This window comes from Podarcis erhardii (assembly GCF_964252035.2).
Source record: "Podarcis erhardii genome assembly, chromosome: 13".
NCBI lineage: Eukaryota > Metazoa > Chordata > Lepidosauria > Squamata > Lacertidae > Podarcis > Podarcis erhardii.
Window position 1 is genome coordinate 47,288,506 of NC_138502.1, and position 14,436 is coordinate 47,302,941.

Sequence of the window (14,436 nt, forward strand, 5' to 3'; positions counted from 1 at the left end):
CAATTGGAGGGCCGAGTTTGCCTATGCCTGTATTAGATTGTTGGGGGAAAGCCAAATAAAGAACTTATTTATGCATGCTACAACAGCGGCAAGAGTCTTGATAGCACAAGGATGGAAGAATTAGGAAATTCCACCGAAAGAACATTGGCAAGAAAAATTGATGAGTTATGCAGAACTGGCTAAATTGACATACAAACTGCAGTCCAAGGACAACTGTGACTTTAAGGAAGAAGGGGAGCTTTTTACAAATTACCTAAAAAGACAACAAAATGAACTGGACTCCTTGGCAGGATTTGAATAAACATACACAAATTTATTGGTCGATAACATGATAGATAGTTAATGTAAGGATATGTACAATTTTATAACATGCAGAGAATAATATGTGCTGAGAAATCAGAGAGTGGAGCTGAGGGAAGTCTCTGTGGGGGAGAGGGTTTGATGGGGGTGGGAAAAATGGAAAAAAAATAATAATGAATATGATATGTTTTGAAATTTCGAAATTTGAAAATATATTTTGAAATTTTGTTATGCTGAAATTGTTAATAAAATATCATTTTTATTAATAATATTTTTATTATGGGGATGGGAGGGTGGTTTTTTCTTTTTGGGGGAGGGAAAAAATGGGGGTGATGAGGATGATGTATTTTTGATAAATTCTTATGTTGAAATTCCTAATAATTATTATTTTTTGAATTTTTTTAAATAAAAAAATAGATTGTTGGGGAAAAGCCCACTCTAGGAGTCACACTCTCCCTGAAGAAACAACTTTGCATCTTCTTCTTTTTGGGTGGGTGGGGGGCTGGACTTGGTTGACTCTTGGGTTCCCAGATAGCAGCTATGAACTTAAATGTTGGTTCTTCTCTTGCAGCATGTCGGTCAGGATTCTTTAAAGACTCGCCACAGAGTCAGATGTGCACAAAATGCCCTCCGCACAGTTACACACGCGAAGAAGCGTCAACTTCCTGTGTATGTGAAGAGCACTATTTCCGAAAGGAATCTGACCCACCTACGATGGCCTGCACAAGTGAGTCAACTTGCACTTAATCAGTTAAAGTGCTCGTTTTACAAGCGACGTGTTAAATGACGATTGTGATAATTGAGAACTCGGGTACCTGCTTACACTGAGTCAGACCATTGGTCCATCTGTCCCGAATTGAAATGGAAATGGTTCCCCAGGATGTCAGATGGAGGTCTAGATATGGTCAAGGGGGAAAGGAGTTTGGGCAGCGGAAGGGGCAAAATCAGAACCCCTGTCCCTCCCACTTCTTTTCATGTTCTTCTTTGTTGCCTTACATTTTCCTATAGTTGTGCTTTCAGTCATTACATCATTGTTCTGCAGATGCTGTCAGAGGTTGTTCTGGTGGGGCGGCAGGACAATTCTGGGCCATGCTTTGAATAATTAGGGTTTTGTGTGTGGAAAGGCATGTATAGCAAAAGGAAGCTTGATAATTTTTCCACACTCCCTTGAGTTATAGGAAATTCATACGGTCGGTGTTGGTTTCCTTAGGAAGAAAAACTACTGGAGTTCTAGAGTGTTGTGATAATACCTGATTCTTTACCTACAAGGAAATTGACTACAAGGAAGCAGGCAGACACCATCTGTTCCCCACATGCAGAACACCACTCACTCCCCATCTCATTTCCCCCCCCCCCAGATAGCTGCAAAACTCAAGATTTCTATCTCCTGCATGCCTTATTCTCATGCTACTAACTGTTCCTTAATATATATATTTATCTCCACTCAGAAAGCCACCAGTCATAAAAACCCACCAATGCCCATTAAACACATTTAGCTATGAAATATACCAAGACTGGAGAACAGATCCCTTCATACTGTGCAGTACAGTAGCATTCCTTTAACAACATATTCATTCAGTTCTCAGTGCCTTCTTTTACCCTGATAACCAGCTCCTTAGCTCAAGAGAACTGGCTTCCATGGCTCTCAACTGTCAGTTATTTGCAGTACCGCCTGAGTATTAGGGTGAATGCCTTGAGTGCTTTGTGCTCTTGTTTGAGTATAGGGGACAAAGTTAATATAGCTGTTTGGGAAGATGATGGCTCAGAGGAAGAAGATAAGAGAAACGTTTTGAATGCTGGCTACTCAGGAGAGAGTTAGAAGCTGGCTGGTATTCTGCAGCTTGTTGTATTGTAAAGGTTTGTAGCTTTCGGGGAAGCGGGAGAGAGAGAGAGAGAGAGAGAGAGAGAGAATGGGTAGGAATGCCTAATAAAGGTTTGATAATAATAATAATAATGGGTAGGAACAGAAAGCTCCTTTTATGCAAGGCATTCTTTATGCATTGCTCACACAAAGGCTCTACACCAGGGGTTGGCAAACTAAGGTCCACAGGCCGGATCAGGCCCGATTGCCTTCAGAATCCGGCCCGCGGACTGTCCGTGGATCAGCATGGGGATTCTGTTCATTTGGGCTGCACCATTCCCCCTCCCTGCGCCATTCCATTCCCTCCCCCACACACCACGGTGGCACCTCCTCCCTCCCTCCTCCTGGCTTCTCCCTGCCCTGCCTAGAGGAGGAAGGGGGCTGGGCTGAGCTGGCTGAGCGCCATTTTAAGCAGCCCCTCTCCGGAGCCAGCCCTTTCGCACTGCTCATCTTCCCTCCGCCATCGCCGCCCTGGTGCTCCTGTGGACCAGAGAGCAGAGTGGACAAGCGGCAGCCCCTGGGAAGGTGACCGCAGCAGCTGGGGCTGGGGTTGGGGAGGAGAACTACTTGCCCCCCTTGCCTCTTCTTCTAGCCCCCCCCATGCTGCTTCTCTAGCCCCCCACAAGGTCTGAGGGATAGTGGACTGGCCCACGGCTAAAAGAATTTGTTGACCCCTGTTCTACACTCTTTGGACTACTCACAACTGCCATTCCTTGAGTATGGACATCTGCAACAGGGGAACCTGAATGCCTGGACCTCTGTACGTCCAGATCCCTGTACAGTCGAGGTTCCAGAAGTCTGTTTATATGCTAAGTTTCCCCACCACATACCTCTATACAGTCATACCTCAGGTTACAGACGCTTCAAGTTGTGTTTTTTTGGGTTACGGACTGCCAAAACCCAGAAGTACCGGAACGGGTTACTTCTGGGTTTTGGCGGTCGTGCATGTGCAGAAGCGCTAAATCGAGCTTTGCGCATGCACAGAAGACCAAATCGCAACCCACTCGTGCACAGACGCGCTGCTGTGGGTTGTGAATGCTGCAGGTTGCGAATGTGCATCCTGCACGGATCATGTTCACAACCCGAGTGTCCACTGTATATTCAGCACATGGCCAGGACTAGTCAGCTAACACAAACTTGAGGGTGGGCTTTGCAGTCCTGCAGTTTCAGGGTGGCTGTTTTTATAAACTAGCTCCTGGGGGACCCTGTGGAAGCTGCCTTATAATAAAACTAAGAAGAGGAGCTACTGCCCCCCTCCGAAATGGCACATTTTATATCTGTCAGCAGTGAGGGAGCCCTTCCTGTTTGGACTTTCTCCTGCAAACCTTTATTTTGAAGCTCCGATTTAGAATCTGTCAGGGTCCATTCATGCAGGACAAGGGAATAGCTTGAATTTGCCTCTATGCTGCAGAAACCAGACAAGAAAGCTGGGCTGGTGGGGGACACAGTCATCCCTGGGGAAAATGAACTGTGGTCATAGACCATACAATAATATATGACTCATCATAACTAGGAGAGAGATAAACATTGCAGCCAAACCCTTGAATGCAGAAAACTCTTGGTCACTTTCCTGCCTGCTGTCCGGTGTCTTAAAAACATGATGTTTTAAGAAAAAGTTGTTTTACTCATTTGTTGGAACCCTGCTGTTCCTTCAGAAGCAGCGTACGGACATGAAACCAGTTTTTAGAGAAAGTGATGGACGTGATGTTGCAGGCAGCATCTTGGAATCACAGAATCAGAGAGCTGGAAGGGACCCTGACTGCAATGCAGGAATCTCAATATTTTTTTTTTACTTTAAGAGAAATTTGCATTTGTGGACAGGGAGGAGGAATGGAATAGGTGGGAGAGCATCAGAGAACTCTTCGCTGAAGATGCTTATGTGGCGCTGTCATGTATACACACTTTATTTGTATATTACTTTTCTGCAATCACAGCAGTTCACAACAAAGCATGACAAATAAACAAACACATTTCCCAATGTTTACATTCTAATATGTCGCTGCCCAGAATGCTTCCATAGAAAAGACAGCTCAAAGCAGTTTCCTAATATGAAAACACATAATCAAATAACCTCCATATCAAAACAATTTGTCAATAATTGTTTTCTGCTTTGTCTTGAGCTTCACTTTTGGTTTTAAGGCTGCATCAGACACTGTGCACACACTTCCCAAAAATTATTTCCCCAACCCTGGGGGCTGAAATAAATAAATAAAATGGATCCTCTCTAAAGTCGCATACCATGAAACTTGTGTTAGTATTGTGTTAAAATTAGTTTCACTTTGGTTCCAGTAGGACATGATAGTAATGACTTACTTAATCCCATTGATTTTAATGGGTCTGTGCTAAATATGACTAAGACTAGATCCATTCTAATCAAAACTAAGTCCAACTATGTCTAGATAAAGCCCATAGTGTTCTTTTTTTTTAAAAAAAAAAAAAAGCTAAGGAATAAGACATTGAAAGCCTATGTGGAAAAGTAAGAGAAGTTAGTTTAATCGAGATGGTGGTGGTGGTATTTTAAAAGAGAGAGACAACACAGGTGTAGGAGCTGACTAGAGAGCTTCCTTCTTTTTGCAAAAGGTGATACATTATAGAAATGTTGAGAAGAGTGAGGATGTGGGACTTGGCATTAGTATGCGTCTGGTGAGAGAAGGAGAATTGCAAGACAATAATTTCCTTGATGCTGATAGTAGGAGACGTAATAGAAGACAGAAAAGTATATTTTTTTTACTCACAGAACTTATTGTGGGGGAAACCATGATTTATATAATAGGAAATATGTATGGAATTCAATCTTTGTAATGTAATGTAATGTAGTTTGAGACTGTTCGTAAATACGAATGCTCCAGCTTCTATTTTCACCTCTAAATGATGACAGTGCAGCTGAACAAAATGCTCACTGAACATTCACAATCTACTACTGGTGGCTATTGAGGATAATTTTCCTCCCCTCCATTTTTCCCCCCTCACTGTCCATGGTGTTATTTGCCCACATTGCCATTCAATCTATTTGGCCGTAATGGCCAATTTTATTTATATTTATGGATGTTTGCTACATCAGCTAGAATAATCTGGGGGAGGTGGATGGAGGTACCAAGTTAGATTGAGTTAGTGATGAGGGCAAATGAGGGTAAGAACAGCGAGGGCAGAGGAAGAAAGAAGAACATGGTCAAAAGAAGAAACAGTTTTGGTCCATCCCATCCCTAATGTGTAATCTTCGTTCTTCCAGGGGCATTTTACAGATTTTATGCGCATTTATTATTTGTTTATGTAACGCTTTCCTTTTCCGAAACACAAGAGCAGTGAATGGAAAACTTGTGCAGTTTCTACAACTCCATTTATATACCATGATATAGTTTTAATTCTATTGGTGTTTAAATGCTTTTATAAATTATTATGTTTGCTGTGTTTTTAGCTGTTATTTTATCTGTAAGTCGACTTGAGTCCTTATCAAGTAGATAACCAATTCTCCCCTCCATCACCACCCCAGGGACAATTTAACACAAATTCATAGGGGGATCTCTTGCCTCACCCCTGGTCTGTAAACGCAATAAAGGAAATATCACCTACTGAAGTTCTTCCTATCAAGCAGCTGTTCAATAATTACTTTTGTTAGACGAGATCAGAGTCCTTCTTGTGTGGGGCTGTCAGACGTAAGTCCCTGAGGCTTTATCACGTCCTTTGGTTTCCCTTATGTGATCTGTGCCACCCTGAGTACCTTCCCCAAAATTATTGCATTATCTTCGGGTTAGGGAGCTCATGTCCTTATCTGTTGCAGCATCTGTGTCTCCTATTATTTGTTTCAGCGTGCAGCACAGAAGCAGGGAGAGCTGAGTGCAGGAAGTTGGAAAACAGTGAAGTGCATTGATTTGCTTGTTTGTATGGCCGAGAAGGAGGGACGCGGGTGGCGCTGTGGGTTAAACCACAGAGCCTAGGACTTGCCGATCAGAAGGTCAGCGGTTCGAATCCCCGCGACGGGGTGAGCTCCCGTTGCTCGGTCCCTGCTCCTGCCAACCTAGCAGTTCAAAAGCACGTCAAAGGGCAAGTAGATAAATAGGTACCACTCCAGCGGGAAGGTAAATGGTGTTTCCGTGTGCTGCTCTGGTTCTCCAGAAGCGGCTTCGTCATCCTGGCCACATGACCCAGAAACTGTACACCGGCTCCCTCGGCCAATAAAGCGAGATGAGCGCCGCAACCCCAGAGTCGGCCACAACTGGACCTAATTGTCAGGGCTCCCTTTACCTTTACGGCTGAGAAGCAAGAGTGTGAGAAGAGCAGTGGTGGCCGCCCATGGCCAGTTCAGGAGCAGAATTGTTTAGGCTTGCAGAAAGGTGCAGAAAGTGGACATCAGTTGACATGTGACCTCAAGCAGGAGCAAGAAAGAGAGTGGCTTAGATAGGGGGAGCTGCTCAAGTCCAGCAGAGATGGCAGTGGGATTTGGGGAGGCAAATGGCGAGGAACATTTTTAGAAAATTATTTGTTCTACTATTCTTTCTGCTTTCCTCAATCAAACCCAGCTTCCTATGTCCCCTGGACATCAGCTAGGTACAAAGTTTGGATCCCGCTGCCTTCCAAACACATTTGGATTTTGATGCTCTGAGCTAGCCCGGGAGCCAGTCAGATATATCTGGGAGTTCATATGTAGAAATGAAAGTAATAGCCACTCCCTGCTCTCACTGGCACCTACCCAAATCCAGCAGCACCTGGTACAATGGTACCTTGGTTCTCGGACTTAATCCGTTCCGGGAGTCTATTCAACTCTCGAAACCATTCAAAAACCAAGGCACGACTTCTGATTGGCTGCAGGAGCTTCAGACATTCAGCTTCCGAAAAATGTTGCAAACACTTACTTCCAGGTTTGCGGTGTTTGGGAGCCAATCTCTTCGGGAGCCAAGCCGTTTGAGAACCTAGATACTACTGTATTCTGTTGCATAATGCTCTGGCATATTGTGGTTCTATTTGGCTCGCCTAATAGCTGTCATGTTATCTTTATTCTTCATTAATTTTTATTCTGTTCTCTAAAAAACAAACAAACAACAATGCTAGGGCCACTGCAACATCATTTGGCAGTGAAGTCTGTAACCTGATTATGCACTGAAAAAAGTAATACATTTTGTCGCTGCATAAGCTACTGCCAGTCAACTTCACTGGGTAAAATGTGTGGACTGAATGTGCAATATGGCACCACCAGGCTGGATTTGTCTGTGTATATGCACAAACAAGGCACATGCTATTCTGTTGGAAACTGCTCCCAATCTCTGCAGGAATGCCAGGTTTTCTGCAGTCTGAGTGAGAGCCAAACTAGACCCCATCCACAGATTTAGCTAGGGTTTAAAGGCACTCTACTACTTCCACCAGGTTTCGGTTCAAACTAGGGTCTTTGATCCACCTTTTTACATGCCCTCCCTCTGCCCCTCACTTGTAATCCTCAACCACCCATGGAAGGATTCTATGCTCAGTGAAAAATCCTGCTATCTATGCCTTCTCTTGTCAGAGGTCAGCTCAGCACCTGGGAGTTTTATTAAAATACATGCAGCATGCTGCCATTTATGAAGAGCAGGTGTGTTCTGGTTTCTTTGCAAGAAGCAACATTTAGACTGGTAGCACAATCTTTTCCCAACCCCTGTTTCCATATACACTAGTGGCCAAGGTTGTGGAAACCTTTTGGGAAAAAGTGCATTTCTGAGGTTTGATGGCTCATAACGCCACTTCCTTTGGGAGTAATACCATAATATTATATATCAGTGGAAAGATAATTTAATGAAGAATGTAATGCCTCAAGGTATGTTCAGTTAGCTGTATTCTATCAAAAGTTATAGCCAAATAACCAAAAAAAGAAAGCACAACAGTAGTTTTCCTTCATTTGAATGTAGCCAATGAGCATGAGTGTTTAGAGAGCCAATCAAACCTCGGAAATACACTTTTCCCAAAAGCTTTCCACAATCTGGGCCTCTAGTGTAATTGCAGAGAAGCCTGCCTGCTTAAATATCCCTTAATGGCGAGCGATGCTCTGTCTCTGCCTTTGCCATTTAAACTCTAGTACGCTATGTGAGCGTGAGTTGGCTCTCAGGGACTTTTCATGCACTGAAAGTGTGAATGTGATGAGCATCTGGTTGAGGCTGCTTATATCATACAAGGGAATCCTTCAGGGAACTGGCACTGGCGTGTGGTTCCCAGCTGAATGTACAGTTAGTGGTTACCCCCGGTTTGCTACAACGAAGAGCTTTTACAAGCATCTCCTTTACACTTGGACCATTTTCTCTGGGACAGCAAAGTGGCAGAAGCTGTCAGCTGGTCCCCAATGAAGATTAGACAGCTTTTCCTGTCTCTTTTGTGCAAATCAGGTGACAAACTTGGCAGGAAGGAGGGAACAAGGTTAGATCAGATTTAACTCTGCTCAATCCAGGGGTAGGCTAGCAAGGTGTCATCAAAGGCTGCAGGTCATGAAAGAGTAGCTATGGCATTGCATTAAATGAATGCTACATACGGACGCGGGTGGTGCTGTGGTCTAAACCACAGAGCCTAGGGCTTGCCGATCAGAAGGTCGGTGGTTCGAATCCCTGCGACGGGGTGAGCTCCCGTTCTTCGGTCCCAGCTCCTACCCACCTAGCAGTTCAAAAGCACGTCAAAGTGCAAGTAGATAAATAGGTACCACTGTGGCGGGAAGGTAAATGGCATTTACATGCGCTGCTCTGGTTCGCCAGAAGCAGCTTAGTCATTCTGACCACATGACCCGGAAGCTGTATGCCGACTCCCTCGGCCAGTAAAGTGAGATGAGTGCCGCAACCCCAGAGTCGTCTGCGACTGGACCTAACAATCAGGGGTCCCTTTACCTTTACCTTTCTACATTTCAAACAGGATTGGCCTGCATACAGTAGATCTCAAACATGCTATTGACAGAGATTCCACCTATGCCTAAAGTGAAAGTATGAAGAATTCTAAAGTGCTATACCTTGGCTTGCAGCTGTGTGCTATGGAACCATAGGACGACCTCAGTTTGTTCCTGTTGCCCCCTTAACAATAAGCATCACTGACACCATTGTTAAAAAATCTGCTTTAGCTGCCCATCTACTACTGAGCCAGGTTCAAGGTCCTTGCATTAATTTACAAAGCCCAGAACAACTTAGGTCCAGGGTATCTCAGACACTGCTTAAACCCTTATATCCCAGCTTGATCACTGAGATTATCTGTTGGAGTAGTGTTGTCAGTTCCTTGAGTTGGAAAGGCTCCTTTGACAATTGCAAGAAACCGAACTTACAGTGTCAGTGGCACAGTCATGTGGAATACTCTGCTGATAGAGATTCTGCAGGTGCCTTCTGTTTCAACATTTATGCACATCCTGAAAACTTTTCTATTCCATCAGGGTTATTCAGGCAGTGAAGAACACATCTTTCCATCATTGCTAGCTGATTTCTGATTTTAACGTTTTCAATTTTTGTTTAAACGGATGCTTTCATAGATAATTGCTGCATGCTGCTCTGATATTTCTAACAAACAGTGGTGAGAATTAATTATATATTTATGGCAAATATATAAAGCAGGGGTGGGCTGCATTCCAATGTCAGGCTGCTGAGATAGTTCTGCTGCCTGTTGGTTGCAAGGATTCTTACAAAGACTCCGGCATGTCACTTGTTTTGTAGAGATAAGCAAGAATCCATTCTCAGTGTAACTTCAACACAGTTTGGTTATGCCTTCACCACTGAGAGAATCTGACTGTGCACTCATTATTCGAAAATGTAAAGCAGCTTAGTGGAACACCCACCAAGATAATCTTAGACAAGTCTTCTCCGGTTTTGTACCCTCTAGAAGTTTTTAACTAAAAGACTCCCATCAGCCCCAGCTAGTTGGCCATGCTGGCTGGGACTGATGGGAGATATAGTCCAAACTACTGGAGAACATCAGGTTGAAAAATGCCTGATGGCTGTCTGGCTGATATAACATGGATTTCATGCTTCTCTACTGAAAAGTCTAACCAGACAACATCCCGGTTCTGCTTTATGCCCTGAGTGGGGTTTTCATTCTGTGGCCTCTGTGAGATGGAGCCAGGGCCAATTGAAGACATTTTGGCACCTGAGGCAAGCCACAAAATGGTGACCTGACTCCCTACCCTTCCAAGGAAGAATGGTGGTTGAAGATCTGCATCAGGAACAAGGAGGGAATGATGATCTGCATTGGGAACAAAGGGGGAGTGAAGGTCTACATTGCAAACAAGGGGGAGAGGAGGCCAGCAGTGTCTCCTATTTGCCAAGATGTCACTTTAGAGGGGAAATGAGAGGGACCGCCATGGAAACAGCAGATCAGGCCCACAATGAGCATGCCACACCTATTGCTGCTACCACGACACTGGCATTGGAAGATGCAATCCATGGAGGCTGGATCTGCTGTTCTGTGGAACCTGCCGCCCGAGGCAGTCACTTCTCCTTGCCTCTTAGGTGGGCCGGCCCCGGATGGAACCCACCAGCACTTAATGCCTTCTAAAGAGCTGGGTTGGTTAGAGTTTTTCCAATCCCATAGAGAGTATCTAAGCAAATGGGTTGGGAGGGACTTTGAATCTGATTCTTACCATGTGTTTTTCTCACTTTACACGCCAGGACCCCCCTCTGCTCCCCGGAGTGCCATCTCAAATGTTAACGAGACTAGTGTCTTTCTGGAATGGATTCCTCCTGCTGATACTGGTGGAAGGAAAGATGTGTCTTATTATATTGCATGCAAGAAGTGCAACTGGCACTCGGGTCTCTGTGAGGAGTGTGGTGGGCATGTCAGGTATCTCCCACAACAAAGCGGCCTGAGAAACACCTCTGTGATGATGGTGGACCTGCTTGCCCACACAAACTATACCTTTGAAATTGAGGCACTGAATGGTGTGTCCGACCAGAGTCCGGCTGCGAGGCAATTTGTGTCAGTCAATGTAACCACAAACCAGGCAGGTAAGTGCAAAGTTTCGCAACGGGATAATTAGGTTCTGTGGGTGGGTTTGCCGAGCTTGGCTTTTGATAATGAACTTGCGTTTCCTTCCTTTTTTTGTTTTTCTCTGGTTACATCACATAAATTACTAAGCCATACAATATAAGAAATGTTTCCTCTCAGGGGCCCGTTTAATAGACCATGGAGTTACTTGTGCAGAGTATTTCTCATCCACTGTCAAATCAGTCATAAATGCAGCCATTTTCCCTTGTCGGTTAAAATCTAGATGTGGCTAAGATGCTTTTCAGCAGCCTTTAAAGCAGTAGTTTGCACTTTTAAAAGATTGTTTGAAAAAGAAGGAAAGATAGGGACTTTTTAAAGTGTGGTTTAAAAATACATTTGCAAGTTCCTAGCAGAAGACCAACTATGATGGCTTGAGGGCAGCGTTTTCTAGAGTGTGGTCTGTGGACCATCAGTGGTCCAGAAGGTTCAGTCAGGTGGTCCTTGGTTTGTCTGTGGATTTGTGGTTGAAGAAAGGAAGATGACACACCCATCACGTTGAATAGTCATGCTGATTTTTAATGTTATTTTAATGTTTGTGTTATTTCTTATGCTGCCCTTCTATTGTATTACAGTTTGAATTATATGGAATTATGGTTCTGCAACAGGTTGAAAAATAACTAAGTGCTCCTCCAAGGACATCAGCAATTCTCCATGGCAGGGAAAAGTCAGGGAAGCACTGCTTTAGGGTTTTTCATTTTTTTTGCTATATTGCTACAGAAATTACATTGATGGGTCACCACCCCCACTTTTTTAATGAAGGCTTGAATCCAGATGTGCTGTTGTGCAAGTGGAGATACTTTTCCTTACAATTCAAGGTTCTTGCATAAGGAAAGGACACAAAAATCCATTAGACAACTTTTTTTTTTGCTCTAAGTCCATGTCGTGTGACGTATGTGGCAACAATTTTCAGGACAGCGCTGCTGCCAGAAGTTGCTCTGCTGGAATATCTCTGCATTCAGATTTCGTTACTGAAAACATGATGGTAAAAGGGAGTAGGTTGAAAGAAATCCAAATTATGTTTGATAGCTAAGATCAGATTTCTGATCAGAGTGCCTCAATATTCAAGGGCTGGTGTGGTTTTGTTCAATCCAATTTTTAGAACAAGAATGTTGTGGAATGGGGCAACATGGCCCCAAACTGTAGTTTGGTAGTAAAATGCAGTATATTTTATTGAAGGTCATAAAAATCTGTTGTTTAGTTATGGTTACTTGGACTTCCAGTATGGCGTTTGAACAAATGGCCTAAACTTGTCAGAGAAGAATTTACTGGCTCCTTACTCTGATTTAGCTCTCTTTTAAGTCCATAAAACCACACAGTAGCTTTAGAACACTTCCCTTCATATTAAAATCAAGGGCAGTATACCTGGGACTATTGCAACTGTTCGCAAAGAATTATAATATTTTGTTGTTTTTGCAAACAATCCTTTTCATTCAGTGCAGAATTATTGCCAACTTCTTCACAATAAATAAATCGCAGTAAGATTTCTCTTGTTTATAGCTGATGAATGTCCATTACAGAACAGCGGTACCTCGGGTTACATACGCTTCGGGTTACATAAGCTTCAGGTTACAGATTCCGCTAATGCAGAAATAGTCATAGACTTAGTCATGCTGGCCACATGACCCAGAAGCTGTACGCCGGCTCCCTCGGCCAATAAAGTGAGATGAGCACCGCAACCCCAGAGTCGGCCACGACTGGACCTAATGGTCAGGGGTCCCTTTACCTTTACCTTTACCTTTAGTAGATAGTGTTAGGACAGGACTACAGGTGACATTAAACACAGAACTGCTCTGGAAAATGACAGCCTTTTCTGGAGTTCTTTCCCTCTCCAAGTAATGTTTGCTCAGATCTGCTGAGGCAGCGCATCCTGTTTCACCACTTGAGGTGGCACGGAAACTGCCATCCTGCCCTGTCGTTGCCTCTGCTGCTGCTACCACCTGCTCTGCCACTGGCAGAGAAGTGCCGCCACCATTCGTACCAGTTTCAGGCAAGATCGTGCCCATTTGGGATGAGAGCTCACCCCAATTGGATGCAATCTCACCCCAAATTGGAGGTGGAGGCAGGTTGCCCACAGTGTTCCCACCGGGGGGGTGTTTGTCTTCAGCCTGAGGCAGCAGCCTCACCTTGCCCAATGGCTGGGCTGGCTCTAAGTTCTATGCATGTCATTCCCCCCCCCCCACATCCCTGTCAGCAGAAACCAATGGGCAAATGCAAAGAGAAACCCTAGTAAATGTGACGAAACGTACAGTGAGAAAGGGAGAACTTGGCATGGGGACTGCTGAGAGGAGTTGGGTTCCTCAGACAACCAGGTAGATGTCAGGTAAGCACTATTCTGTTTTTGGTCAGACCTTCCCTAGAATACTGTGTCAAGTGCTGAGCACCCCAGTTCAAGAAAGATACTTGCAAACTAGCAGGTGTCCAGAGGAGGGGCGACACAGATGGTGGGGACTCTGGAGACCAAGTCCTGTGAGGAAAGGTTGAAGATATGTTTAGCCTGGAGAAGAGACAATTAAGAGAAGATATGATAGCCATCTTCAAATGTTTGAATGTTCAAATGTTTGAATGACCACCTAGATGGTGGTGCTAGTCTGTTTTCTCTTGCTCCAGAAAACAAAACCAGTGGGTTTTAGTTACAAGAAAAAGGATTTGGAAGAGTGTGAGTTATCTGATAAAAAAACAGACTGCCTCAGAAAATGGCGGACTTTCCATTGTGAGAGGTTTTTAAAGCAGAGGCTGCCTAGCCATCTATTAGGAATGCCATAGCGGTGGGTGGGGGCACCAGCAGGGGATTGAACTAGATGACTTTTGAGGTACTTTTCAACTCTATGATTCTTTGAAGCTCAGCAGATGGTCATGTTCATGTCGCTTTCCCCTCAGACTAGCCTACATCCCATTGTTTTTCTGAGAGTAAGGTGGAATGGTATACAAAGTACACCACCCTAAGCTTTGCAGATATAGCTAGATATACCAATGTGAAGAGTTTCTAAAAAATGGAGGTGTTTTGTTTGTTTGTTTAGTCGTTTAGTCGTGTCCGACTCTTCGTGACTGCATGGACCAGAGCATGCCAGGCACTCCTGTCTTCCACTGCCTCCCGCAGTTTGGTCAGACTCATGTTTGTAGCTTCGAGAACACTGTCCAACCATCTTGTCCTCTGTCGTCCCCTTCTCCTTGTGCCCTCCATCTTTCCCAACATCAGGGTCTTTTCCAGGGAGTCTTCTCTTCTCATGAGGTGGGCAAAGTATTGAAGCCTCAGCTTCACGATCTGTCCTTCCAGTGAGTACTCAGGGCTGATTTCCTTAAGAATGGAT

General features: G+C 44.3%; 1 protein-coding gene across 8 annotated transcripts in view; it reads left to right on the plus strand.

Annotated features, from left to right (window-relative positions):
- EPHA5 (EPH receptor A5) overlaps positions 1-14,436 on the plus strand; it is a 255,158-nt gene that overhangs the window by 146,838 nt on the left and 93,884 nt on the right. For 5 of the 8 annotated variants that reach the window (XM_081836263.1, XM_081836264.1, XM_081836267.1 and 2 more), the window contains exons 4-5: positions 872-1,027; positions 10,753-11,088. In XM_081836263.1, coding sequence (XP_081692389.1) covers positions 872-1,027; positions 10,753-11,088 — 492 coding nt within the window. The remainder of the gene's footprint in view (positions 1-871; positions 1,028-10,752; positions 11,089-14,436) is intronic. The other 3 variants (XM_081836268.1, XM_081836269.1, XM_081836270.1) reach the window with 1 other exon arrangement.